This window comes from Alexandromys fortis, unplaced genomic scaffold (assembly GCF_014885135.2).
Source record: "Alexandromys fortis isolate MF-2015 unplaced genomic scaffold, M_Fortis_MF-2015_v1.1 scaffold_44, whole genome shotgun sequence".
NCBI classification, from domain to species: Eukaryota; Metazoa; Chordata; class Mammalia; order Rodentia; family Cricetidae; genus Alexandromys; species Alexandromys fortis.
In genome coordinates, this window is record NW_026067921.1 from 610,507 (window position 1) to 636,983 (window position 26,477).

The window sequence follows — 26,477 nt, forward strand, 5'->3', positions numbered from 1 at the left end:
TGCAAAGTCAAGGTAGCAATACCAGCTAATGACTAATAGAAAGTCAAGGTCAGTAACAGAGCTGGAGCCACAGATGGACACCGTGTCCTGTGTCTCCCTGATTGGGCCAGAAGGACATGCACATAGTATGTGGACCTGTGATAGCCCAGAGAATAAAATAATCTCAACAGAGTCTATTCATCCTCTACCATTGTGCTACAAAAAGACTGGACAAAAGAAATTCAACATTTTCCTCTTGGAAACCCTTCCCACTCTTGGGATTTCTCTCAGTTTTTCATATTTTCTCACTTTCCTATAGTTTTGGTTTTTGGAGACAGGGTTTCAAGGTTTCTCTGTGTAGCCCTGGCCATCCTAGAACTTGCTCTGTAGACCAGGCTGGCCTTGATCTGCCTGCCTCTGCCTCCTTTGGGTAATGAAATTAAAGTCATGAGCCACCACGCCCGGTCCTCTAAAATAATTCTTAATAAAGGGAGCATCTTTAATTTTCATTTGCAAGAGACGATGAACCATGTCACTGCCTGGGGCCAGTCTTTAGTGATCTGAGTGTCCAGCCTCTTAGGACCCTAGGAAAATCCCAACTGCGTGAAAAAGGTCCCCTCACTTTCAGAAACCGCGACAATAGTAAGAACGACACACAAAACAACTTTTACTATATTTTATTATTTACAGTTGTGTGTGTCCTTATGATTGGCACCATCGGTACGCCATCAAGCTGATCTGTATTATGTCAGTCCATCAGGTTCCTATAAAAAAAATTGGTGGTGAAACCAACAGGTATTTCTCATATTTCCGAAGACTGGCTTCCGGTGAAACTTTGCTTCCAGGATCAGTGATAGCACTGACTAGGAGGCCACCTTTTAAGCCTTACTTTAACGACTCCCTACAGGCTTTGTCTGAAATACAGTCACTTTGAGAGTAGAAGTTTCAACATTAAGAATTCAGTCCAGTCAGCAGTGGTGGCTCACATCTGTAATCCCAGCGCTTGGGAGGCAGAGACAGGTGGATCTCTGAGTTCGAGGACAACCTGGTCTACAGAGTGAGTTCCAGGGAAGCCAGGGCTGTTACACAGAGAAACCTCATCTCAAAAAACCATCCATACCACGTCTGAATGACAAACATATGTCATCCTTGAAGAGGGACGTTCTAAATGTTTGTCATTCCTGCTGACAATGCCTCACCTTCCTGTGGCTCTGTAAACCCTTATGAGTTCATGGCTTAATTTCTAGTAGTCCTGTGGCTAGTCTAAACCCACCCCCTCGGACCCTTTACTGGTGTCGAAAGGGATTTGACTGTAAGCACAGGTAATAGACTCAGGGTCAGGGAGATGGCTCAGGTTAAGAGTACTGGCTACTCTTCCACAAGTTCTGAGTGCAATTCCCAGCAGCCACACAGTGACTCACAACCATTTATAATAGGATCTGATGCCCTCTTCTGGCATGCAGGTATACATGCAAAGCACACACGCAGCACTCACACATAAAATATAAATTTTTTTTAAAAAGTAGGCTCAGCTTCTGTAGCAATTACCAACACAGGATGTGACCACCAGGCAACCCTGCCAGGTATCCCCACATTTCCTCAGTCCTGGCACTGGAAACAAAGATCCAGATGTTTTTGACTTTGTAATATTTTATCTAAAATATAAGTTGGGACAGGAAGGAGTATGCAGGGTTCAGTACTGACAGAAAGTTCATCACATTGAGTGTGTGTGTTCGTTCTCTTCGGTTCAGGTGAGCCTCCAAACCTGGGCTCTAAGGTAAAGGAAACAGAATCATTATGTGACCAGCTCCAAGGTCCCAACATTGAACATGTGTAAAGAGGCTATCAAGGCATGTAACTGGTATCATTTTACCACTTGCAGGCTGTCCAGGGCACAGGCCTGGCCTTCATCGTCTTCACTGAGGCTATTAAATACATGGACGTGCCCCAGCTGTGGTCAGTGCTCTACTTCTTCATGCTGCTGGTGCTGGGTATGGGAAGCATGCTTGGAAACACAGTGGCCATCCTCACCCCTCTGACGGACATCAAGGTCATCTCCAGCTACCTGCCCAGGGAGGCCATTTCAGGTCAGGACACCAGGCAGTGGAGGCAGGGCATGGGCGGGTGGGGAAATGCAAGACAACCAGTGAAGGGGCTTCCTCAGGAGCCATGTGTTTCTGAGGCAGCTCCAGAAGGGCTGTAGGAGTGTAGCTGTGCTCATTCCTGCAAGAGTGCTTCTCAGCCCTAGGAGCTAGACTAAGAACTCACCACATCCCAGGGAAATGAGGCAGTCAGCCTACCCTTGGGAAAAGGTGACAACTCTCCAGCCTGCACTCATAGGTCTCCAGGCTTTGGAGAGCCCACATCTGGTTTTAATGCATATGACCTGTTCCCACACCAGGAGGAGCTCCTTCCACATACTCTCCAGGCAATAAACACCCAACCAGATCACCCTGTTCCTACTGCTTAATACTACTAGTTTTTCTCTCTGTTACTGAAAGTCATTGGAAAGGACAATCTGGGGCTGCTGTTGACATTCAAAACCTGTCAGTGAGTGCACTATGCTGTTGTCGGCCCCTGATCCTGTCTGATACACCACTATAAAAGCACACACCACTTCTTGCATTTTGACTGTGAAGCTGTTAGCAAAGGAACTAGCCTTTGCCACGATGCCTATTCAATACCTTCACTGTCATCCTACCCAACAAGGGGTCATGAGGACCCTGTAGCCAGCCTCCAATAATTCTGTAATTCCACATCCAGGATGGGCAAAACAAGGCCCCATCTAGTCTTCATGTTCTAACTACCCACTGGAAGCTACTCTCTTTACGCCGCACTTGACATCCTCTCTGGGACTGGGTCTTTGCAGCCCAAACTGGTATGAAATGCCCCCAACTGTTTTTTTCCTTGAGCTGACATCCCCTACCAAGCCAGCACCTACAGCTCCTATGGATGAACCTACCCTCCAAAGTGTTGTGTCTAGGAACCTGTGGCTCCTGCTGGCATACAGCATGGGATGGGAGGCAGGGAGACTCAGAGAGATGAGCAGTGATCTTGCATTCCAGGTCTGGTGTGCCTCATCAACTGTACCATTGGTATGGTGTTCACCATGGAGTCCGGGAACTACTGGTTTGGCATATTCAATGACTATGCAGCCACCCTGTCCCTGCTGCTCATTGTGCTGGTGGAGACCATAGCTGTGTGCTACATATATGGGCTGAAGAGGTAAGGAGACCGCAGACCCTGCCTTCTTCATGGGGCAGAGACGCTGCAGGGCCATGCTCATAAGAAAATCAGTGGGCATGCCCATTTTAGATTCGAGATTGTCAGCCACCCTAGCCCTGTGGACTGAGAGGACTGGCATTTCCCTCCCCAATGTACCCTGCTCTCTTCTTCTTTGAGAAGTAGCCTCTGGTCCACACCTGGGGACCTCTGAGAGCTCACATCAGGGAAATGTCCCATGACCATTCTTTAATGGTCATCCTCTCTCAGGGAGCCTCAGCCCTTTTCCCTTCAACTCAACACCTCACCAAGGAAAGGTCCAGATGGGTCCGGGGACATGTTCACATATCATTAATAACATCTTCCTAAGAGACGAGGGTATGTGAACTGGACCCCCTCCCGCCAGAGCATGAATAAGCCTATGTTCTCTCCTTGTGGTCCAAACAGATTTGAAAGTGACCTTGAGGCCATGACTGGCCGCTCCCTCAACTGGTACTGGAAGGCCATGTGGGCATTTGTGAGTCCACTACTCATCATCGGCCTCTTTATCTTCTACCTGAGTGACTATATCATTACAGGAACGCTACAGTACCAAGCCTGGGATGCCACTCAGGTACCTGACATTCCTGCAGGGCTGGGGAATAGGGCAGAACCCACGGTCACCTCAAGAACACAGGGAACCATTGCTGTGGTGTGGGGAGGTCACAGGAACTTCATCGAGATGTTTCGCAGATGCTCAGATAGTACAGCAGAACGGGGCTGTGAGTGGTTAGCCATGCTGCATGGTGAGGACACCACTGTAGAGATGCTGGCTCTTCCTTCATAGGAGCTTTACATGTTGAAATGGCTCTCAAAGGTGAGGGTAGTATGGTGCAGACTTATTGTCACATGAAGTGCTGGTCTACAGGCACATTCCCACCCATGTTATAATACTGACCAAAATCCTGGCATAATGCCGGGAGGAAAAAGACTTGGGTCAGTTTCAGAGTCACAGCAACCAGAATGTGCAGCAGAGTGGATTCACTCCCAAATGGCCAGAGAATGGAGTGGAAGCCTCCAGAGACCGAATAACCCAAGGAACAGCCCCCAATTACCTACTTCCCCAGTTAGCTCCAGAGCCTTTCAAAGTCAAATTCCACAGCTAGAGAAGGTAGGCACCAGAGTCTGGGGAAGGAGGGGCGGATATTTCATGGTCAACCTAAATACAACTCACACCACTTCTCTTCCTTTTCTGGAACGGAGACTGGAGTCTTAAGACAAGCGAAGGTTTCTCCTGTCTCTCTTGCAGGGTCACGTGGTTACCAAGAACTACCCCACATATGCACTTGCCATCATTGGGCTTCTGGTAGCCTCCTCTACCATGTGCATCCCTCTGGTAGCCCTGGGGACTTTCGTCACACGCCACTTCAAGAGCAGAGCAAACTTTCCTATGGCCTGAAGCGGACCTCTCATGGACTTACTATGAGCACTTGCTGTTCTACGGCTCCTTCCTAAGGTAGATGTTCCTCAGTTACTTTACTTTTCTGCTTCCTGAATCTGTAAAGAAAATTTAATTCTCTGTATCATGCTGACAGAAACCTAACTTTGGCCATAAATACTACAGAGTTTTTAATCTTCCATAATGTATACTTTTGTTGCCAGAACTTATACCCTTTTGTGTTACATATTCAACTCATATACTTTTCATCATTTCGACCTTTAGCTTTCGTTCTAGAAATATCAAATGTTTACATGCCACCATTACAGTAACGAGACACTGGCTTACAAATTTACCTCTATCATTTGCTTTCCTGTTGTTGTGATGGAGTCTTGGTATTTATGGACCCCAGGTTTGGTCTGCACCTGTTCATCTTAGGCTAGACTAGAATCTGTGATCCTCCAGCCACAGCTTCACCATGCTGACATAAAAGCATGGGGAAGGGAATGAGGGGACAGTTCCCTGGAGGCTCGGCCTGCCCTCAGGATGGCAGAGGGGAGTACGAATGAGTCTCAAGTAGCAGTCAACGCTACACTGGGTTGAAACAGTCCTGACTTCACCCTGTCCAGTGCTTGGATTACAGACACCTGCCCTTTCAGTATTTCCTCTGCTTTCTCTTATTGAGGAAAGTGTTTTGTTTCATCACTGAAGTGTAACTTTGCTGGATGTGGTGTTCTGGACTGGCAGATTTCTTTTTAGCAGTTTGAATGTATTGATAAATCCATTTAGTTTAGTCTAACGGTTATCACCTTACATGCGACTTGACTCTTGCTCCTTGGTGGTAGAAGAGGAGGAAAATGAGCTGTAGATGAAACAATTCAAAAAGTAGAGGATGCCAATCTAGAAAGCACAGTGTGTGACACAATAAAACCACATGAGATTTTTTCCCGTCAGTGGGCACTAGCTGACACGGATTCCAGATAGAACCACTGATCATGAAGACTGAGTTTAAAGGATCCATAAATACACATAAGCAAAATTTATAAATTTAAAGCAACCAACAACAACAAAAAGGTGAAAGAAAAATCAGGTATGCTGGAACAAGCTTTATATTCCAGCACTTAGGAGGCAAGAGGATCTTAGGTTTGGAGACAATCTGGGCTGTATAGTGAGACACTGTCTTCAACGAGAACTATATAAATAGGAGAGAGGGGTGGAGCAATGGCTCAATGAGTCACAACACTTGCTGTGCAAGCATGAGGAGCAGACACTGGATCCCAATGAGACCCTGTCTCAGGGGAAGAAAGCAGGTGATAGCAGGTACCTCACACCCTTCTCTGGCCTCCAGCTGTACACACATAAGGTCCATGCACATATATACACAATCACACACAAAAGGAAGCTAGAGCTGGACAGATGACTTGGTGGGTAACGGTAATGGCTCTTCCTGCAATGGATAGGTTCAGTTCCCAGTACCCACCGCTGTCTAACTCAAGGTACTCCGACACATTCTTTTAGCCTCCAGGCACTTGGCAGGCATATGAAGCTCATACATGCAGGCAACACACGATAAATATATATCTGGGGGTGGGTGCACTATTGCTCATCTCAGTGAGAAGGCCATGCAGACCAAGGCCAACAGCACATGGCAAGCAAAAACAACCTTTTTAACCAGTCTCTCGCTTACCTGCCAGGCAGCGTTACATCAGCTCCTTTTTCCTGGTTAAGTTCCACCTTCTCCAAGAAGCCCAATTACTTCCTTCCTTGGTGCTCTCTACTGACCACAGGACACATGCTTCCTATACCTCCCCCAAAGATCCCCATCTCCTGGTACTGATGTTTTGTGTAATCTCTTCCCCTTGAATGAGCTAGAGCCACTGACTTCTAGTGCAAAGGATACAATACAGGTGATGGGCAACACTTCCATCTTGATTGCAGACTCAATATTGTTGACTATGATGTAAAATTTAATTGGACATTTCTCTCCCACCTGTCAATTCCCAAATAGCCATTCAGAGGCTGAATATGAATTTTAAATGTTTGGTCAATAACTCAGGCTTATTACTAACTAGCTCTTACATTTTAAGTCAACCCATATTCCTTATTTACGCTCTGCCACATTGTAGCACCTTTATATAAGCACGGCATGTTCATCTCCTGCTCCCTCTGCATCTGGCTCACAACTCCTGACCCTGCCCTTCTCTTTCCCATGATCATTGGTTTGGTTGCCCCACCTATACTTCCTGCATGGCTACTGGTCTATCAGTATTGTAGTAAACCAATCTGAATGACAAATTACAGTGTACTAGAAGATATTCCACAGCATGAATGGCTTTCAGTCCAGAGTCAGTATGGATGTTCAATTCAACAAGCATGGGACAAATTCAATTTTGCCAACAGTGACAATCATCTAGAAAGTAGATCCTGCCTGCTTTCATTAGAATCTTAACTGTGGCTTTGTGGAATGCCCTGAAGCAGAGAAACTGAGACAATACAAGCGATCATGGCCTACTTCAAGCCAGAGTGTGGGAACAACTTGTTACAGTGATAGGTTAACTAACATGGTGAGGCCATTCAGAGCTGGTCTATCTTCTCTCACAGTGAATTACTAACTAAATTACCTACCACATTTTGTTGACGTGCTGGGATTACAGGTGTGGGTCACCATGCCAGGTCTTTTAGAGTACTGGGATTGTGCCCAGAGTTTTATGCACACTAGGTCAGTGCTCTACCAACAGAGCCACATGCCCAGTCCTGAAAATACTTTTCCACATGTACTATTTTCCTGTTTATCAGTTGCAACCTGTATCACCTATCCACCCATACTTCCTTATCACCTTGCAACCTTTATCACCTTGAAACAAATTATAATTTGGAAGTAGAGATACTTTTTTTTAAATTTTTTCTGTATTTTTTAATGTGACCCTTGAGAATCTTGCTGCTGTAGAAAACTTGCTTCCATTTCACAGTGAGACCTTAGTACTTAGAGATACTCTTATAGACATTAAACCTCAGTAAATGTTATATATTACTAAGTGTTGTCTTAGTTTTTAATCCATAAAAAATAATGATAAAGATATAAAAATGTCTTAGGTGATCATCACTAGAAAACAGTTTAGAAGCTATTGGTTTCCTTGTTTACTTATAATGACTAGTATTTCTATAATGACCAAACACTGCTTTAAGATAAAAAAAAAACCACCTCTGATAAAAATACAGAAACAACACCAACAGTAGTTAAGAAAGAATATGGCATTTTATTTTTTCATATGGATGTATAGTACATGAATTAAACAAAATCACTGCAGGGCTCTAAAACATTGATCACTTGCAGCCTAACCCAAAGACATCAGTCCTTGCAAAGTAGCCACATTAGTGGTTCAGATTTGGTGTTTGCTGTAGCAGTTGACATGAAGTGTTCACTGTGAAATGCCCAGTGACATCTGAATAATAATTATAGTAGACATGGGCTGGGCTTCAACATTCCACCTTTGGAACAAATATGCTTATTTACATGTCGGAACAGGTAGCTCTACTTACTTACCTTACTGTGAGTTTTAATGACTGATTTTAAACTACACAGGATTTTCCCAGAGTTTCTAAAAGCAATAACTCTTATTGTTTATAAAAGATAATGTTGAAAAAGGTAATGTTAAAGGCGCTTTTAGAAATACTTAAGGACAACATAAGGTACTATTAGAAAAAAACTACATATTTTTAAGCAAAACACTGATGCCATAGCAGTGTTTAACTGAACTGCTTTAAGATAGTGCAATGATACTACCTTATATACTGTTCTAATATCTAAACCTCATAATTACAATTTTAATATATAACCTGACCTACAATTACAACTATGCACAGCTTCTGAAGCGCAATTTCGGTCTGTTTTATGCATAAATTAAAGTTGGTCCTTGATTTGGAGAATGACGGCTACCTGGAAGCACGAACTCTCACTTACTGACAGCGTGAGAAAGCAGGAGGACCGCGAGGACCGCGAGGACCGCGAGGACCATGCATGGAAAGCAGTTGCTACCCAGCGTGAATCAAACCTAGCAGTAGACCCTCTCTGAGGCCTGCATGTCTCAAGGAGTAACCAAAAAAAAAAAAAGGGTCCCCACAGATATGGGAGGAAGAGGAAGCAGCCGGCCAATCGAGTGTACTTTCTGCAATAGAGCGGTTCCTAGAAAGAGGCAACTTTGGACCTTTAGCATAAGAGACAGACTTTACATTCTTTGATTTCATTTACACCTTCTAAAAAAGATAAAATACATCTGAACTTTTCATGCAGGGGCATGAGGGCAGCTCAAGCTGCTGAAGCCAAGAGGCAGCTACCAGAGACTTCCAACAGCTCTAGATCCCATTCTCCTCTTCCTTCCTGTGAAATTACTCCTTATCAAACTACTTGATACCTGTAAGAGACATTACATTCTATAAACATAGTAGGATTAGCGTATTAAGTGTTTAAGAAAAGTCCAAAGATATATGGAAAATATGCTTGCTAACAGTGGCTGCTTTACAATGACAATAATGAAACAGAGCTAGAAAAATAATTTTACTGTCTTAAATAATGAAAGAAGTTAAAATTTTAAAATATATTACTTATCTGTGAACTTTTGATTAACTTGACAATGAATAGATTTCTTCTGATCTGTGAGCTGAATTTAAGCTACATTTGAATTACAGTATAGCTTCAAATTATAAATATAACCATCCCAACAGTAAAGAGATCATCAAAGCAGTAATTACCCAGCCCAGACCACAAGAGGAGCTTTGAGAAGACCTTGGGACTGCTGTGGAAAGCAGGTCAGTAAAGACTCCAGTTCTGCATCATGGAATCTTCCAAGCCAAGCCGCTTTCCACAAACACAAATTCAGTCTATCTTTTCTTTCTGGACCAATCTAGGAGCATCAACAAAATCTTTGCCATTGTAAAGAATAATAAAAAATGTTCCAATGCTTGCAACTCCCCAGAAGAGGACATACGCCAGAGTTTCTGTCCAAGTGTCACCTGTTGATATTAAAAAGAGATCATGCATCAATTGTTGATGCTAGATCTGTTAGTTGTACAGCACAATTTCACACTAAAGTTTACGAGCATGTCCACAGGAAAAAATACAAGAACCTCTTAAGGTTTAAACCAGGGATCTCAACTCTTCAAGGCTTGATAAACCATCAGCTGTGAGACCCTAAGAACCTGTTGCCTCTGTGATAAGTTCTCAGCAACACTAAGGGTACTGACCAGAGAGAAAAAACATAATTATCATTGAGATTAAATTCTTTAACACAAGAAACTAATAATCATAGTTCTATGACCAAAATACCTATAAAATACGTTACAGAATGAGTATTTTAGTTAAAGTTACATGTTTATGTTTAACTATATAAATCGTAACATATTTTAACAGCATTTAACACAACTCTGCTGGGTGAGTTTATGAAGGTTAGCAACATCCACGGAGCAAAGACCTATTGTTTTTCTCTTTGAAGAGCTGATACTTCTCTGTACCTGCTGGCCTCAACTATAGAGAAACACATGCAGAGTCAAATGGCCAGTAAGATTGCTCAAGGGAGGGAAGCCACTTCTGGACTTCCTACCACATCAGAGGTTGTAGTGCACTGATGTTCCTTCTAGGAAAGCACAGCAAGAGCTCGTGTCAGCTCCCCTGCCCCATGCACCACCTCACAAGGTACTATCCACAGCATTCAATATCTTTTTATTCAAAAATATTCCTAAATTTTGACATCATTTTTCATAGCCGAGTCTTAAAAGCTGTGCAGAAGGCAAGTTAGTATTTCTTTGGGAATTTGATTTCTATTGCTGTGATAAATATCATAATCAAGCTGTGATAAATATCATAATCAAAAGAACCTGGAAAGGAAAGGCTTTATTTGGCCTACACTTTACAGTCCATCACTGAAGGAAGTCCTAGAGGCAGGAATTGAAACAGAGACCATGGAGGGATGCTTCTTATTAGACTACTCTCCATGGCTTGCTCAGCTTGCATTAATAATATATAAAAAAAACCCAGGACCACTCGCCCAGGGATGGCATGCCTACAGTGTGCTAGGCCATCCCACATCAATCATTAATCCAGAAAATGCCCCACGGACTTCCCTACAGGCCAATGTGGTGGAGAAATTTTCTCAAGTGATGTTCGCTCTTCCTAGGTGACTCTAGCTTGTACCAAGTTGGAAAAAAATAAAATGAAACAGAACAAAAAAAACTAACCAGGACAGGCCTGAACCAGAAGCTCAAGTGCTCTAAGCAAGCATTGTGCCCCTGTGCTTCTTCCCAGGCCAAGAACAGAGCTTCCTACAAGCTGCTGGACACTTCCCAGAAGAATCCTCCACTTCACTCAGGCCAAGATCTTGGGATTAACTTTTCTTTCTTAAAAGAATATTATCAAGAGGTAGCTGATCTCGAGAAGGCAGAACAACCTTAGTTTTTATTTTTGCCTAATTATGTTCTCTATAATTATTATATGATGGTTTGGTAACAAGAAAAAATTATAAAAACCTTAAGTTAAAAAACAGGGCCAGTCAAATAGCTTAGTAGGTAAAGGTACTTGTTTTGCAAGCCTAGCAACCTGAGTTTGATCCCTGGATGTCAAAGTAGAAAGAGAATTCCACAAAGTTGTTCCCTGACTTCTACATGTGCACCCCTCATGTGATAACAGTAATTAAAGCAGAAGGGGATCAGGGGAGATAAGGGAGAAAGAGAATCGCTAAGATATTTTGAGAATGCCATAATGATATCAAATAGCTTGTATACTAATTTAAAATAAAAGGAGATTTTAAAGAATCACCACTACCATAACAACAGAAAACTACTAGGAACTGAGATGTGTCCTAGTGGTGGAGTGCTGCCCCGCACTGCACACACACAAATAAAACCCAATTATCAAACACTCATTAAACTTAACAAGTACTGAGTGGACTCAACACCCAAGATGAACAACCAAGTTCAACATTCTAAAAGATAAACATAAGAAGGCAAATTTACAGCACACACCTTTAATCCCAACACTCAGGAGGCAGCGGTAGGCAGATCTTTTTTGTTTAAGGTCAGCTTGGTCTACAGAGCAAATTTCAGGCCATCAAGAGCTAAACAGTAAGACACATCTCAAAAGTGATATAAAGAATATGAAACAAGAGCACACTTACCAGCCATAAGCAAACAGATAATACACATTGAAAAGGCAACAACCATGATGATGGGCAACTGAAAAATACAAGTGAAAGACACAGCTTTTTAGGAATAATTAGAGGCTATAAAATCATCCATGTCCACCTAGACTGGAAAAGAAAAAACTTCTGCAAGCTTATATACATGAGATTTAATCAAACACCGCTATTTATGGGGTCAAGCACAGCGACCTAAATCTTTATACTGGTAAAGTTATGAGATCTAAGGAAGCATGGTTCTGCTCCAAATCCGGGAAACTATCTTTCAGGACAACAGACCTCCTCCCTTCCATCCAGGGAATTTTTTCATCTGGCATAAGACCCCAGAAAAGCTGTGAAGTCTTTTTTTTTCTCAAAGGAGAAAAGAAAAGCAAATATCCCAAACACACTTTGCCTCTTTCATTTACAAATTTATCTCTAGCAATTCCCTGGTCATAAGAAGACTGAAGTTCAGAAGGTTGGATAGGGGAGCAGGGAAGCACACATCTTAATTAAGGGAGCCATCTTAGGGTCGGCAAGAGATTTGGTGCTAGAGGGGCTCCCAGGTGCCCAGGGCGATGTCCCCAGTTAGTTCCTGGGGCAGCTGAGGACAGAGAACCTGAAATGACCCTATCCTATAGTCATACTGATGAATATCTTGCATATCACCATAGAACCTTCATCTGGAGATGGATGGAGATAGAGACAGAGACCCACACTGGAGCACCGGACTGAGCTCCCAATGTCCCAAGGAGGAGCAGAAGGAGGGAGAATATGAGCAAAGAAGTCAGGACCACGAGGGGTGCACCCACCCACGGAGACAGTGGGGCTGATCTATTGTGAGCTCACCAAGGCCAGCTGGACTGCGACTGAAAAATCATGGGATAAAACCGGACTCTCTGAATATGGCGGACAATGAGGGCTGCTGAGAAGCCAAGGACAATGCCACTGGGTTTTGATCCTACTTCATGTTCTGGCTTTGTGGGAGCCTAACCAGTTTGGATGTTCACCTTCCTAAACCAGGATGGAGCGGGGAGGACTTTGGACTTTCCACAGGGCAGGGAACCCTGACTGCCCTTCAGACTGGAGAGGGAGGTGGAGAGGAGTGGGAGGGAAAAAGGGAGACGGGGAGGGAAATGGGAGGCGGAATTTTTTTTTCAATAAAAAATTATATTTAAAAAAAAAAAGACTGAAGTTCTTCTACTCCACAGTTCCTTCTGTGCTCTTACACAAAGGGATGTACAGTAGAGTCACAAAAGAGAGCAAACACTCAACTGTACCCTGGTCTCCTCTTTTTCAAGCATGCCATGTTTCAGCAGAGGTGTTTCCTACATCGTTAGATACAATTCTTCCAATCTTGAAAAATCATAAAAAATTACTTACTGCCAGGAATTTCCAATCCCTCGGAACACTTAAAGGACTATGAGATTCTAATTCATCCACTGAATAGTTTCCAAGAAATAAGTCTATAGAATCCTAGAAAAGAAAAACTGTCAACTCTCTAAATTTGATTTGACAACACTGAGCAATATTACAAGGAAACAGCCATCAAACACAAACTTACTTGTCTAAATCCATCAGAGAAGTTGTTCTTGTAATACCGTAATAAAGAGTTGAAGCCATCCATTATAAGTCCCAACCGAGTTCTTTTTCCAGTTCTGGTTAAGAAAGGTCCAATTTTAAATTATATGCATACATACTAAATTCTAAGTTTTATGAACATTGACTGTTATAAAAAAATACATGAGCAGTAAAGATATTAAAAATTATCCCTGAAAACTGACATTTCACAAAGAAGTCACTAGAAGGCCTAAGAAACATATATAGTTGTCCCTTGTATCTATAAAGAACTCTACTAGATATTTCATATAGATGTTCAAGTCCCTCATATAAAAAAGGTGCAGTGTTTCCACATATCCTATTCATACCCCCTTATTCTTTCTAAGTTACTTATGATGTCTAATACAATGTAAGTGCAAGGCAAACAGCTATGAGCCTGTATTGTTCAGTTAATGATATTGAAAAAACTGCACGTGCTCAGTACAGACACTTTGATTAGTGGCTGGCTCAATCCATAGATACAACCCATTGATAAGAGGGTCACTTGTATTTGTTCTCTAAAACATTACCAAGTAGACACAAGAAAGTGAAAGTTTTAGTTACAAAAACAAGAACTATGAAAAAAAGTACAGCCCATGTGAAGAGGTATTAAACAACACAACGAGGAACATTTGCTCCCAGCAAATCTTTACAGTGTTACAGAGAAGACCCAAAGGCACCTCGAGCAGGAACATGGTCTGGGAGCTTTGCAGAGGTGCAGCTCACAGGCTGTGCCTCAAACTGAGATCAGAATGGTGATTTGTATGCACAGCAATGTTGGAGAAGCAACACAGAGCCTCCAAACCTCTCTGTGCATCAGACTACCCCACGGAGGCTAAGACCCCACCAGTGAGGCATAGAAGCCTGGTTTATAGAACTTTTCCTGAACGCTGACCACGGAACTCTAGAAACCATTACTACTATAAGCCACTAGTGTGGAATACAAGTTAAAAGTCGCTTACCTTGTAAAGTCAGTCTTCAAGGCACCGGTTCCTGCATACTGTTTTGCACAAGCATTAGCATTATCAGCCCAAGCTTTGGGAAAAATAAAACAACAGCTGAAAGTGATTAAGGTGCCAACTAAAATTCTAATACAAAATATTAATTTCAGCCGGGCGGTAGTGGCGCACACCTTTAATTCCAGCATTCAGGAGGCAGAGGCAGGCGGATCTCTGGGAGTTTGATGCCAGCCTGGTTTACAAGAGCTAGTTCCAGGACAGGCACCAAAGCTACAGAGAAACCCTGTCTTGAAAAACAAAAACAAACAAAAAAAAATTCAAAAAAATTCAAAATTTGAACAACTTTGCTGCTATTAAGAAATTACCTACCATTTTTGTAAATCTTCTCGAATTCATCTTGTTCCTCAAGCTTCTGTCCCACATGCAAAACTCCTAATCTCTAGAAAAAGAATCACACCCGTATTTATGAGAGACAAGACTTTAGCAGACCTGATTTAGGAAGATAAGGCAACATTCCCCAAATCCCTGCCGGTGCAAAGCACAGGTGAGCTTCAGCTTTTAGAGCTCTGGTCCATCCACCACAGACCGTAGGAAGATCCTCTACACACTCCCTTCCGTCCCAGAACAACAGGGCTAACAGTGAGATGATACTCAGAAGGAGGAAAAGGGAATGTGAAACCTGCTGAGAGACTACGCTGTTACTCCTCCTTCCCTGCCATACTCTTTACCCTTCCGTCTCCCTCACCACTCACCAGCCCAGGCTTCCACATCTAAGTCACTGACGTCTTACTCAATGCTACAGATGCATCTTCACCAAAACTGCACCCACACGAGTTTATACACATGTGCGCACACACACGAGTTTACACACATGTGCACCCACACACGAGTTTATTATACACATGTGTGCTCTTTTAATAAAATTTCCACGGTGGCTGAGCCCTGAACTCTTCCCTAAGGACTACTCTTTGAAGTCTACCAGCCGTATATTGAGAAGCCCTGCCACCTTGGCAAGAGGCAGTGAGGTATTATCTGAAGTGGTTCAGAGAGTTCATGATTTGAAACAAAATCTGAACACTCTCAGCAGCTTTTAGCTGAGCAAAAACTGCCCCTACAGGAGGGAAAAACACAATGGGAGAGTTCCCAAACCATCTGACAAGGCCACCTCAGAGACTCCTGCCCAAAGATGCTCTGAAGTTCATTATGTTTCATCAAACTGTATTTGGCGTGTAAAATAGATTAAATAACCTAATTCAAGTTTAGTTAGCATGGGACCAAACCATTCCTAACCCATTTCTATTGAACATGATAGCTGAAGTCTCTTCAACAGACCGACAGAGCACAAACTAGAGATTGCTCATCCCCCTTTGACACTACTGCTTTACAACTCAAGAATAATTCTTTCTAAAGCAGACACCAAAATTTCCTTGGTCAAAAAAAAAAAAGTGAAAAAAAGCTGAATACTTATAAATTATCTAGACATTTGAACATACGTTTCCTTCACAACAAATGCCAATGTGATTTAGAAATCTAGGCTCTTTGTTCATATTTAAAATTGCATATACATACAGAAGTTGTTTGCACCTATTTTTCTCCTTACCACAATCTTAATGATAAAGAATTATACCAGAAAAGTTTATCCAAGAAGCTAATGTCTCTTATCAGAACAATATTTTCAAATAAAAACTTTTTTTTTTTTTTGGAGACAGGGTTTCGGCCTGGATCCTCCTGCTTCCACTTCCAAATGCTGTGATTATAGCATGTGCTACCATACCCAGTTTCTGTGGGATCAAATGATGCTTCATTTACACTAAGAAAGCACTCTACTGCCTGAGCTATACTCTTCAAAATAATCTTGATAAAAAATATAAATTTTGTAATTTACTACTAAATTAAAAAAAAAAAAGTTGGATGTAGTAGCACAGGTCTGTAATCCCAGAATTTAGGATGCTGAGGCAGGGGAATGGGGAGCTGCAAGTCTACGTGTGCTACATAGTGACCCTGCCTCAGAAACAAAAAGCAAAACAAATGAAAAGGAATATCTTAAACAGCTGGAGTTCAATGGGACGGATTCACTTGTTCATTGCTGACAACATAAATAAGGGCCCTCTAAAAAAGTAATATATTTCTCTTTAATTCCACTTCTAGGAATTATCCCAACTATAGTTAATTATCAACTCAACATAATCTAGAGTCACCTGGGAAGAGTCTCAATGAGGGGTTGTCTAGATTAAGATGACTGTGCTAATCTGTAGGGACTGCTTGATTTCAGCTGGGAGGTGAGCAGCACCACCCCTTTGTGTCCAGTGGGTGTAGGAGTGTAACTGGCCCCATATGCTCACAGGAATGGCATCATTGGGAGGTGTAGCTTTGTTGGACTAGACTAGGTACGGCCATGCTGGCAGAAATGTGTCACTGTGAAGGTGAGCTTTGAGGTCTCATATATGCTCAAGTCGCACCCAGGTATCTCAGTTCACTTCCTGTTGCCCTTGGATCAAGATGTAGACTCCTTGGCTCCTGCCTTCACGCAGCCATACTGCGCACTGCCACACTCTCAGCCGCCATGCTCTCTACCCTGACAATGGACCAAACCTCTAAAACCCAAAGCCTCCATCTCAACTAAATGTTTTCCTTTATAAGAGTTGGCGTGGTCACAGTGTCTCTTCACAGCAATAGAACCATAAGACATGTCCTGCTTTGTGAAAAGGGGAAAGTAAGCTGAGCACTAGCAAGCCGGCAACTTGACTGTGGGTGTGACCGGCTGCTTCAGGATCCTGATTCTTTGACATCTTCATGTTGTGTAACAATTTCCTCCGAGATAAAACATTCCATCTTACAGGAAAGCTCCTGATGACTATGGAAGTAAACAACTCAGACGCTTAGCAAGTCCCTGAAATGACCAGATAACACTAGGTCCCGCCCTCCCCAACTTATGAAAATGCTAAGGATTGCCAAGACACCCTCAAAACCACCAAGATGCCTGCAAGTCATGCAGTACCTCCAGGTTTCCAGTTTCACAAGCCATCACCTGTTAGTGGAGGATTGAGGTAATAAGTTGTGTTTGAGTTATTTTTGCTCCTATTCACTAAGTTGGACTTCAATGGTCTGTTGTGGATCCCCCATCTGGAGTAAATACACATTTGTTCATGTCCTCCAGTAATGCACTCACATAACACTTCGGAGTGATGGACTGCACTGGAATTGTGAACTAGAGTAAACCTTTGCTCCCTAAATTGATTTTGTCAGTTTAATGAATCAAAGCAATTGGAAAGGAAACAGAAACCAAAAGGAAATAATTCAAATTAATATTAAAAACAGATACAGTCTCTATAGTATTAAAGGCCCCAAAATATAGTAATGTAAATGACTTAATAAATTATAGTTCAAAGTAAACTATTAAAATTATGACTGCATTTTTCTCTCCCCGTCCCCCCTTAGTTTGGATGTTCACCTTCTTAGACATGGACGGAGGGGGGAGGACCTTGGACTTTCCACAGGGCAGGGAACCCTGACTGCTCTTTGGATTGGAGAGGGAGGGGGAGAGGAGTGGGAGGAGGGGAGAGGAGGGGGAGGGAAATGGGAGGCTGGGAGGAGGCGGAAACTTTTTTTTTCCTTTTCTCAATTAAAAAAAAAAGTTATGATTGCATAAATACTAAAGCCAAATGGCAAACTAGGGACCACATCTGTGCTCTGATGGTAGTTAAAGAAAACTTGTATATACCAATGATGGCAAGGTACAAAAATAAAAAAGTCAGGTTAATGTGTGGGCAATATGAGTACTTTTTGTTGCTGGTTTTCAAAGGTTCTTTTTTTTTTTTTTAGTACATATGTATTTTTTTCAATAAAAGATTCAAGAAAGTTGCTGGCAGCGGGGGTGGGAGGTGGGGGGAGTGGGGACATATGCCTTTAATTCCAGCCCTCAGGAGGCAGAGGCAGGTGGATCTCCGGAAGTTCGAGGCCAGCCTGGTCTACAAGAGCTCATTCCAGGACAGGCTCCAAAGCTACAGAGAAACAATGCCTCGAAAAACCAAAAAATAAAAAAAATCTCAAGAAAGTAAAATTCACCTGCAGCTGGGCCTGAAGGGAGCGTCGCGCTAGTAAACTCTGGATCACGTTTGTCCTATCCAGACAGTCCATGCAGTTGCTGCGGAAAGCTCCTTCCTGGTTCGTCACCACCTTGCCGGCAGAGTCTACTAAAAAATAACTGAAACACATTTGTGTGAGCACTCTCAGACCAAAATACACTAAACATACCAGCAACACAGCTCTTAAAACACAGGTTTCATGGGGTGACCTTAGTAAAACCATAAATTACAAGGTCAGATGGAGTGCACAGCAGGCATATCTCATTTTTCTAGACCAAATGGGAATATGAATGGCTGAAGCAACACAGCTGGTTTTTTTATTTGTAACTCGGGAGATTCTGATAGGAATTTTGGAGAAACCATTAACCCTGATATGCTGGGACATGGCTGAAGGAATCACGTTAAAGCACCTCAGGAAACATGGTTGGTTTCTATGGCAACAGTTTCCTTCACAGTTCTCCCTATGTGTTATTTCTGTGAGCACATCGAAATATGTAGCAAACACATTCAAAAAGCACCATAAAAATGTTCAAATCTTTTACTCCAATAATCGTACACTGAAGAATCTTTTTATAGGCACAACTTGAACACATGTAAAAGATGCACATCACTCATCTGAAGAGAACCACTTGAGCACACCCTTTCCAAGGTAAGGGAAGGACCCAGACTCCACATGTTAGGAAGCATCTAATTAAAGCTATGTTGTGATCTAAAAAGCTGCAGAGAAGACACTGAAAAATGTCATGACAAAGGCTCCTAAGAGAAAGCTTGTGATAAAATGACAGACCACTACAACCAAAATAGTAAACCAAGTGCAATTATGTAAAAATCAGAAAATATTATGAATATTCCTGACGTTGGCCCATATGTAAGAATTCAGTTATTCTTCAATCAACAACACTCACCAATGCAAAAAATTAAAATATAAAACAGCATGTGTAAGCACTGATAGCCCAGTGAAACGGCTTCACAAATCTGCTAAATAACATAATTAATAAAATCAGCATACACAGCTCTCTTCCCCCTCACCTCTCTAAAGAAGTAATATGCCTTACCTTAATTCATCCTGTATTTCTGCTACTTGATCCAACAAAATACTCAGTCGATCCCATCTCATGTTTTTACATTCCTTATGGAAGTCAAAGGCAATGTACCTACCCAAAACATAAAAAAAACCCACATACTCAGAAACTGATAAGACCGTTCAATTTCCTTCTACTAATAAACCCGATTACGGTGATTCTTTTTTATATGTGAATATGCATAATACTTATGAATACAGAGCCTCCTTCATTCTAGACTTATTAAAACAACTACTACTACTCACACATGCACAGCTCCCTACTACTACCACTATTCACACACGCAGACACGACTTCTACTCAAACAACTACATTATATATACACAACTACTACTATTATATACACACACAACTACTACTATTATATACACACACAACTACTACTACTATTATATACACACACAACTACTACTATTATATACACACACTACTACTACCACTATTATATACACACATAACTACCACTATTATATACACACACAACTACTACTACTACTACTATTATACATATATACAGCTACTACTATTTGAGGTGGGATGTCCTTCTGTACACTGTGAATATATGTTGTTCCTATTGGTTGATAATTAGAGCTGCTTTGGCCTATAGCAAGACAGAATATAGCTAGGCAGGAAACCCAAACAGATATACAGGAGAATAAGGGCAGAGCTGAGAGGAAAGCGAGCCAGCCATCAAAGAAGAGAGACACCATGTAGCTGCTAAAGGAGTAATATGCCAGGGCACGACCAGTAAGCCACAGCCATGCGGCGATACATAGATTCGTAAAAATGGATTAATTTAATTAAGAGAGCTAGTCAGTAATATGCCTAAGCCATTGGCCAAACAATTACAATTAATATTATGCCTCTTGAGAGGTTATAAGAAGCTGCGGGGACCAGCAGGAGAGAGAAACCGATGCAGTAGGACTGGGTGAGACAGAGCAGTCTCTGTTTACAACTACCACGCACACACAACTCTCTACTACTCTACACATACACTTTCCATGCTCATATATAAATTAAAATTATTCTAAGGTAAATTTTATTTTCACGTTATTCTAGGGACCTGCAGATAAAAGCAGAGGAATGCAGCAAATGCTACTGAAGCAGATGGGACGTATAGACTTCAAGAGGTACAATTCAACTCACTACCTAGCATGTATTTATTTTCTATTCCTGTGTATAAAGAATGTGCTTTCTTCTTGCCATTTCCCAGATCAATATGCTCAGTCTATGGTGGGTTAGGCTGGGTGTCTGTTGTGCACTAGGGGCTGTAAGAAGTGCAGGGAGGCAGGACAATCTCTGTAGTGTTAGCTACAGTCCAGACCCCCCGCCCAAATCGCTTTTCTTTACCAATATCTACATTATACAGATATATGCAGAGAAAATTCTGTCAATTTATAGTGAAGAAATACAACTCTAAAGTCAGCTGGCACTGAAAGGGAAGGTCACCTTTCCCTTAGCCCAGAAGACCGGGGCACACACCCCAACTCCTGCCTCGGAATCACAGCAGCAGGGCGGGAAGAGTGACAATGCAGACAGTGGGCTTCTAGCATGGAAGAGGCTCTACCACCCAGTGGTTATCTCAAGAGAGATTAGCACTAAGATACTGTGGGCCAATGACAGGAAGCAAGTAAGGCATTTTAGAAGGCACCTTTTAAAAAGTAGCACTAGGATATCAGACATAGAGCAAAGGCTAACCAGACTACAATCCACAGCCCCAGAGAAGCTAGGAAACAAGAAGGACCCTAAGAGGGACGTGCATGGATGGCCCCAGGGAAAATAGATAAGAACTCTGGGGTATAAACTGTGGAGAGGCGAGAAGATGGGTGAGAACATGAGGGAATGGTATGGTCGAGTTGGGGGAGGGACAGAGAAAGAAAACAATGAAAGAGACATCTTGATAGAGGGAGCCATTAGGGAGTTAGGGAGAAGCCTAGTGCTAGGGAAACTGCCAGGAATTCACAACGATGACCCCAGCTAAGACTCCTAGCAACAATGGAGAGGGTGCCTGAACTTCAGGGCTTCTCCTGTAATCAGATTGGTGACTACACTAGTGACCATAGAACCTACATCCAGTAACGGTACTGGGATGAGTTTCCAGAGTCCAGTAGAAGTAAGGGAGGAGAGATTACATGAGGAGGAAACCCACAGACAGCTGACCTGAGCTAGTGAGAGCTCATGAACTCTCTGGACTGACAGCTGGGGAGCCTGTATGGGACCGACGTAGGCCCTCTGAATGTGAGTGACAGCTCTGTGGCTTGATCTATTTGTGGGATCAGGATTTATTCCTAGTGCATAAACTGGCTTTTTGGAGCCCATCCCTATGGTGGGATACCTTGCTCAGCCTTGATGCAGTAGGGAGGGACTTGGTCCTACCTCAACTCAATATGCCAGTCCAGGCTTAGTTAACTCCCCATGGGATGGATGGGGGTTGTGGGGGAAATGGGAGGAGGGGAGGGAGGGAGGTAGAACTGTGGTTGGTATGTAAAATGAAAAGAAGAAAAAAGTAGCACTGGGATGGAGAGACGGTTCAGAGATTAAGAGAACTGACTGCTCTTTCAGAGATCCTGAGTTTAATTCCCAGCAACCACAGGGTGGCTCACAGCCATCTGTAATGATCTAGTGCCCTCTTCTGGCGTATATGCATACATGCAGGCAGAACACATAAATAAATCTTAAAATAAAAAAGCAGCAGTTCCCAGGTGGCCAAGGCGATTTCCCCAACTAGTTCCGTGGGCAGCAGAGGAGAGGGGGCCTGTACTAACCTTATCCTATAGCCACACTGATGAATATCTTGCATATCACCATAGAACCTTCATCTGGCAATGGATGGAGACAGAGACAGAGACCCACATTGGAGCACTGGACTGAGCTCCCAAGGTCCAAATGAGGAGCAGAAGGAGGAAGAACATGAGCAAGGAACTCAGGACCGCGAGGGGCGCATCCACCCACTGAGACAATGGGACTGATCTAATGGGAGCTCACCAAGGCAAGCTGGACTGGGACTGATGGAGCATGTCATCAAACCGGAATCTCTGAATGTGGCTGACAATGAGGGCTGACTGAGAAGTTAAGGACAATGGCACTGAGTTTTGATTCTACTGCATGGACTGGCTTTGTGGGAGACTAGTCTGTTTGGATGCTCACCTTCCTAGACATGGATGGAGGGGGGAGGACCCTGGACTTCCCACAGGGCAGGAAACCCTGACTGCTCTTAGGACTGGAGAGGGAGGGGGATAGAGAGTGGGGGGAGTGGGAAGGAAATGGGAGGAGGTGGAAATTTTTAATAAATAAATAAAATTTAAAAAAAGGAAAAAAATAATCTTCCAACAAGCAGCTAATCCAGAAATAGCCTGACAGCAGCTGTTCTCTTGGAAAATTAGCATTTCCGCTTATGCCATTGGCTGCTTTTCAGAAGTGCATAGAATGCAAACATGAGAAATGTTCATTTTGAACAGAAACTTGAGCTTGAAAATCAGGGGTTTTGTCACTCTGCTAAAGTAGTGGATGAAACAATGTGTGACTCATGGTTAGAGTAAAATTTTACTCAGTAGCTATAGAAGGGTACATCTCTTTAATCTTTAACTTTTGTCACTAATATGTATGTTATTTGAAGGTATTGAGATAAAATGCAGTAATGCTCAGGATTTAATCTTTTCATACTCTGTTTGTATACATTTGCATTCATATCCATGACAGATAATAAACTTCATGAAATATAAAAAAAAAAATAAAATAAAAAAGCAGCACTGTAAGTTATTCCGAGTGCTCTGGCCAGAATGACCAGCTGTAGCCCTGCTCTAAGCCAACCATCACACAGCATATCTGAACCACCACCTGTGACTAACTGGACAGGCAAAGATACTGTTCCAGATGAGGTCACTACAGTGTTAAACTGGTCCAGCTCAAAACCTGTTGTGACCTAATAGGTCACTGCTTTGCAAAACCTTGATGAAAAGATTTTAACCAGGAATTAAATTCAAAATCTGACCATAAAGATACTCTGTAATATAAATTACATCAGAAAAAATTTAAAACCAGCCAAAAAGAAAATTATGTTTTGATCTGGTACTGAACACTTGCTGCTCTCCCAGAGGGTGAGCCGTCTTCAGTAACTGCATCCATACTGGTTGCTTATATCTAGCCTCCATGGGTACTCCACATGATACATCCACATTTTTCTAAAATGCAAGATGAAATATAAATAGCATACGACTTGTATTCATACACACAGTGCACATGAGACTTGAAGGGTCTACAACAGACAACTGGTACGGTACCTGATCATCCCACTACCCAAGGATGATACCATTTTTGCAAACGCTTGCTCAAGTGGTTTCTCTGATCCCTTGTGGTTCACCTGTAAAAAAATTAAAAAGCCATGACTTTCTTTTCATATAGTGAGTGATACCAGGAAATTAACAAGGAAAGGTTAAGCTTTCATTCTGGCACAGAAACACTAAAAAGAAAAGGAGGTCATCTGAACCAACTTTGGAAAAACAATCAAAGTTTACAGCAACCAACAAAATATCCATCACCTTCTAAACTATAGGAAGTCTCTGAAGCATTTTGTCCTTCCTCCTCCACCATACAGGGTGATGATTTGTGGTAAACAATAGGAATCTTATTTTTAGTTCCCTTCATCAAACCAGTATAAGACCAGATCCTATGTTAACTATAGCTATACACAGCTGAAGAACTAAATTATCTCTATATTGTGTAACTGAATGAAGGTCCAAAAACAATGGACTGACTGTAAAAGCTCCACCTGAACTATTAGCCAATGGATACCTGGGGCAAGAGCTTCTTTCTGGATAGAGACATAGAATAGACCACCTAAAGTCTGAGCAAACCAAGTGACGCTCTTTAGAAAACAGGGACATCAAAAGCAGCAGGATATATGAAAGACTTGAGAAAACTATCTCCATACTCGGGTAAGAAACATGTCTAGAAAAATCCTAATACAACAAACATCACCCCCTGTTCTTTGGCCTTCAAACATGCCTGGCTGGCTGTCAGAGCCCACTCCGGCAGAAGTCAGCTGGTACTCTGGGAGGGGCTGCTGAGGCTGAAGAAATATCAGATTAAGAGAAATGAGAAAACTGGTAAACTGTGCTGTCTCAGTACAAAGCCAGTTGGCAAAGAATAGAGGGTGGGTTGTTATTTTGTCTTTTTCCAATTCCTACAATTCAATGAAGTAGGCCCATATTTCCACATGGTATGGTGACCAGAATCCCAGGCCACAGTTTGCACCTGCTGCCCAGGAGGTGGTCACATCCCTAACAAAGGATCAGGATGTTGTTCTGCTCCTTCTTTGTAATTTGGAAGATGCCTGAAAAGAGAGGTTAATTCAGCCTACGTGACAGAGCTGGCATACAGAGCAGGAAGACATGACAGAGCAGGCACAGGTAGATATGGACGTGACCACAACCATTCACCTGGTCACCTAGGAGACAGAATGCTAATTAATCCCCCCCCCCCCTCAGTTTATGTTTTGGTATATAACACTGTTTGGAGAATAAACGCAGAGGAATTTTCAGGATGTGAACTCAGGATTTCATGAGGGATCACTGAGAATCTCCCTCCTGATAAAGTCATGTGAGTTGTATCTTTAATCCCTCGCCTCCCCTCTGGTCTGGAGAAATAATTTAGGGTCCGGGCTGGCACCAGACCCGGACAATGAAGTCTGCCAAAACATTAGCCAAACATTAAAAAAGAACCTTCATTAAACATATACAGTGAGGAAAATCTTTGCAAGAGAGTCTGGAAAACTGCATCGCTATAATTTTTAACAATCAAAAAAAAACAAAAACAAAAACAAAAACAAAACAAAAGTAAGCACAATTGGCTCTGGAAGGAGAATGACTCCAGTGTCACTACATTATAACAATCGAAGACTAAAGTCAGTCATACAAAGAAACAGGAGAAAATGGTGCATCCAATATACCAGAACTTAAGAGAGAAAACAAACATAGTGGTAAGAGGGAATTTCATTACTTCAAATGCACATATTAACAAACAAACAGCTGGGAGATGGTGGCACATACCTTTAATCCCAGCACTTGGGAGGCAGAGGCAGGTGGATCTCTGTGAGTTCGAGGCCAGCCTGGTACACAAGAGCTAGTTCCAGGACAGGAACCAAAGCTACAGAAAAACCCTGTCTTGAAAAACAAACAAACAAACAAAACTAGCTATGGGTGGTAGCAACATGCTTTTAATTCTAGCACTCAGGAGGTAGAGGCAGACAGATCTTTATGAGTTCAATTCCCAGCACCCATACTGGCTTACAACCATCTCTAACTATAGACCCTGGGGATATACACCTAAAAATAAATACATATTTAAAAATAAAGAAATAAACAAAAAGCTTCAAATTAATAACCTAACTTTACACACTGAAGAGTTAGGAAAACAACATAAACCCAAACTTTTTAGGCAGAAGAAAAGGAATGATATGGATTAAAGCAGAAATGAAACTAACAGAGGAGACAATCAAACACTGGTTCCTGTAAAACACTGCAAGCTTGGTTACAATGAACAAGAAAAAAAGAGAATATTCAAATTACTAAAACCAATTATGATAATGAGAACACTGCTAATAATTTCTAGAAAAATAATTATAAGAAAATATGATAGATACTCATACCAAAAAAGTGCAACGTAGAGTTGAACAAATTTCTAAAAAATGTAATCTACTAAAGCTCAACTGAAGAAACAGAAACTGGATAGGAAACTGGATGTGGTGGTGGCTAAGACATGCAATACTAGCACTCGGGAAGCTGGGACAGAAGGAAAGCTCAAAGTCCAAAGGTAGCCTAGGCTAAAAGTAAAACCTTGCCTCATCCTCACCATATCCTTCTTCCACAAAAGGAAAATCTAAACAGATCAGTAATTAGGAAGGGGACTGAATCAGTATTAAAGAAAATCCCTAGACCCAATGGCTTCACTAATCAATCTAACAAAAAGTT

The 26,477-nt window shown here is 42.2% G+C and overlaps 2 protein-coding genes across 7 annotated transcripts in view; one reads left to right on the forward strand and one right to left on the reverse strand.

Moving 5' to 3' along the window:
* Slc6a20 (solute carrier family 6 member 20) overlaps positions 1-23,132 on the forward strand; it is an 82,493-nt gene extending 59,361 nt beyond the window's left edge. For 5 of the 6 annotated variants that reach the window (XR_007591509.1, XR_007591507.1, XR_007591508.1 and 2 more), the window contains 6 exons: positions 1,862-2,066; positions 3,045-3,204; positions 3,649-3,814; positions 4,490-4,696; positions 20,569-20,639; positions 22,320-23,132. Coding sequence is in view for 1 of the 6 variants with exons in the window: in XM_050141429.1 (XP_049997386.1) it covers positions 1,862-2,066; positions 3,045-3,204; positions 3,649-3,814; positions 4,490-4,639 (681 nt within the window). In the remaining 5 variants the exon portion in view is untranslated. Of the gene's footprint in view, positions 1-1,861; positions 2,067-3,044; positions 3,205-3,648; positions 3,815-4,489; positions 7,643-20,568; positions 20,640-22,319 lie in introns of those variants that run through there. The other variant, XM_050141429.1, reaches the window with a different exon arrangement.
* Positions 7,856-26,477, reverse strand: part of Sacm1l (SAC1 like phosphatidylinositide phosphatase) — a 55,034-nt gene continuing 36,412 nt past the window's right edge. The window contains exons 12-20 of the mRNA XM_050141436.1: positions 23,790-23,869; positions 19,483-19,581; positions 18,408-18,546; positions 14,712-14,781; positions 14,346-14,418; positions 13,349-13,442; positions 13,168-13,260; positions 11,785-11,842; positions 7,856-9,628 (exon numbers count right to left, since the gene is read on the reverse strand). Of these exons, the coding sequence (XP_049997393.1) occupies positions 9,492-9,628; positions 11,785-11,842; positions 13,168-13,260; positions 13,349-13,442; positions 14,346-14,418; positions 14,712-14,781; positions 18,408-18,546; positions 19,483-19,581; positions 23,790-23,869 (843 nt within the window). The 3' untranslated portion in view covers positions 7,856-9,491. The remainder of the gene's footprint in view (positions 9,629-11,784; positions 11,843-13,167; positions 13,261-13,348; positions 13,443-14,345; positions 14,419-14,711; positions 14,782-18,407; positions 18,547-19,482; positions 19,582-23,789; positions 23,870-26,477) is intronic.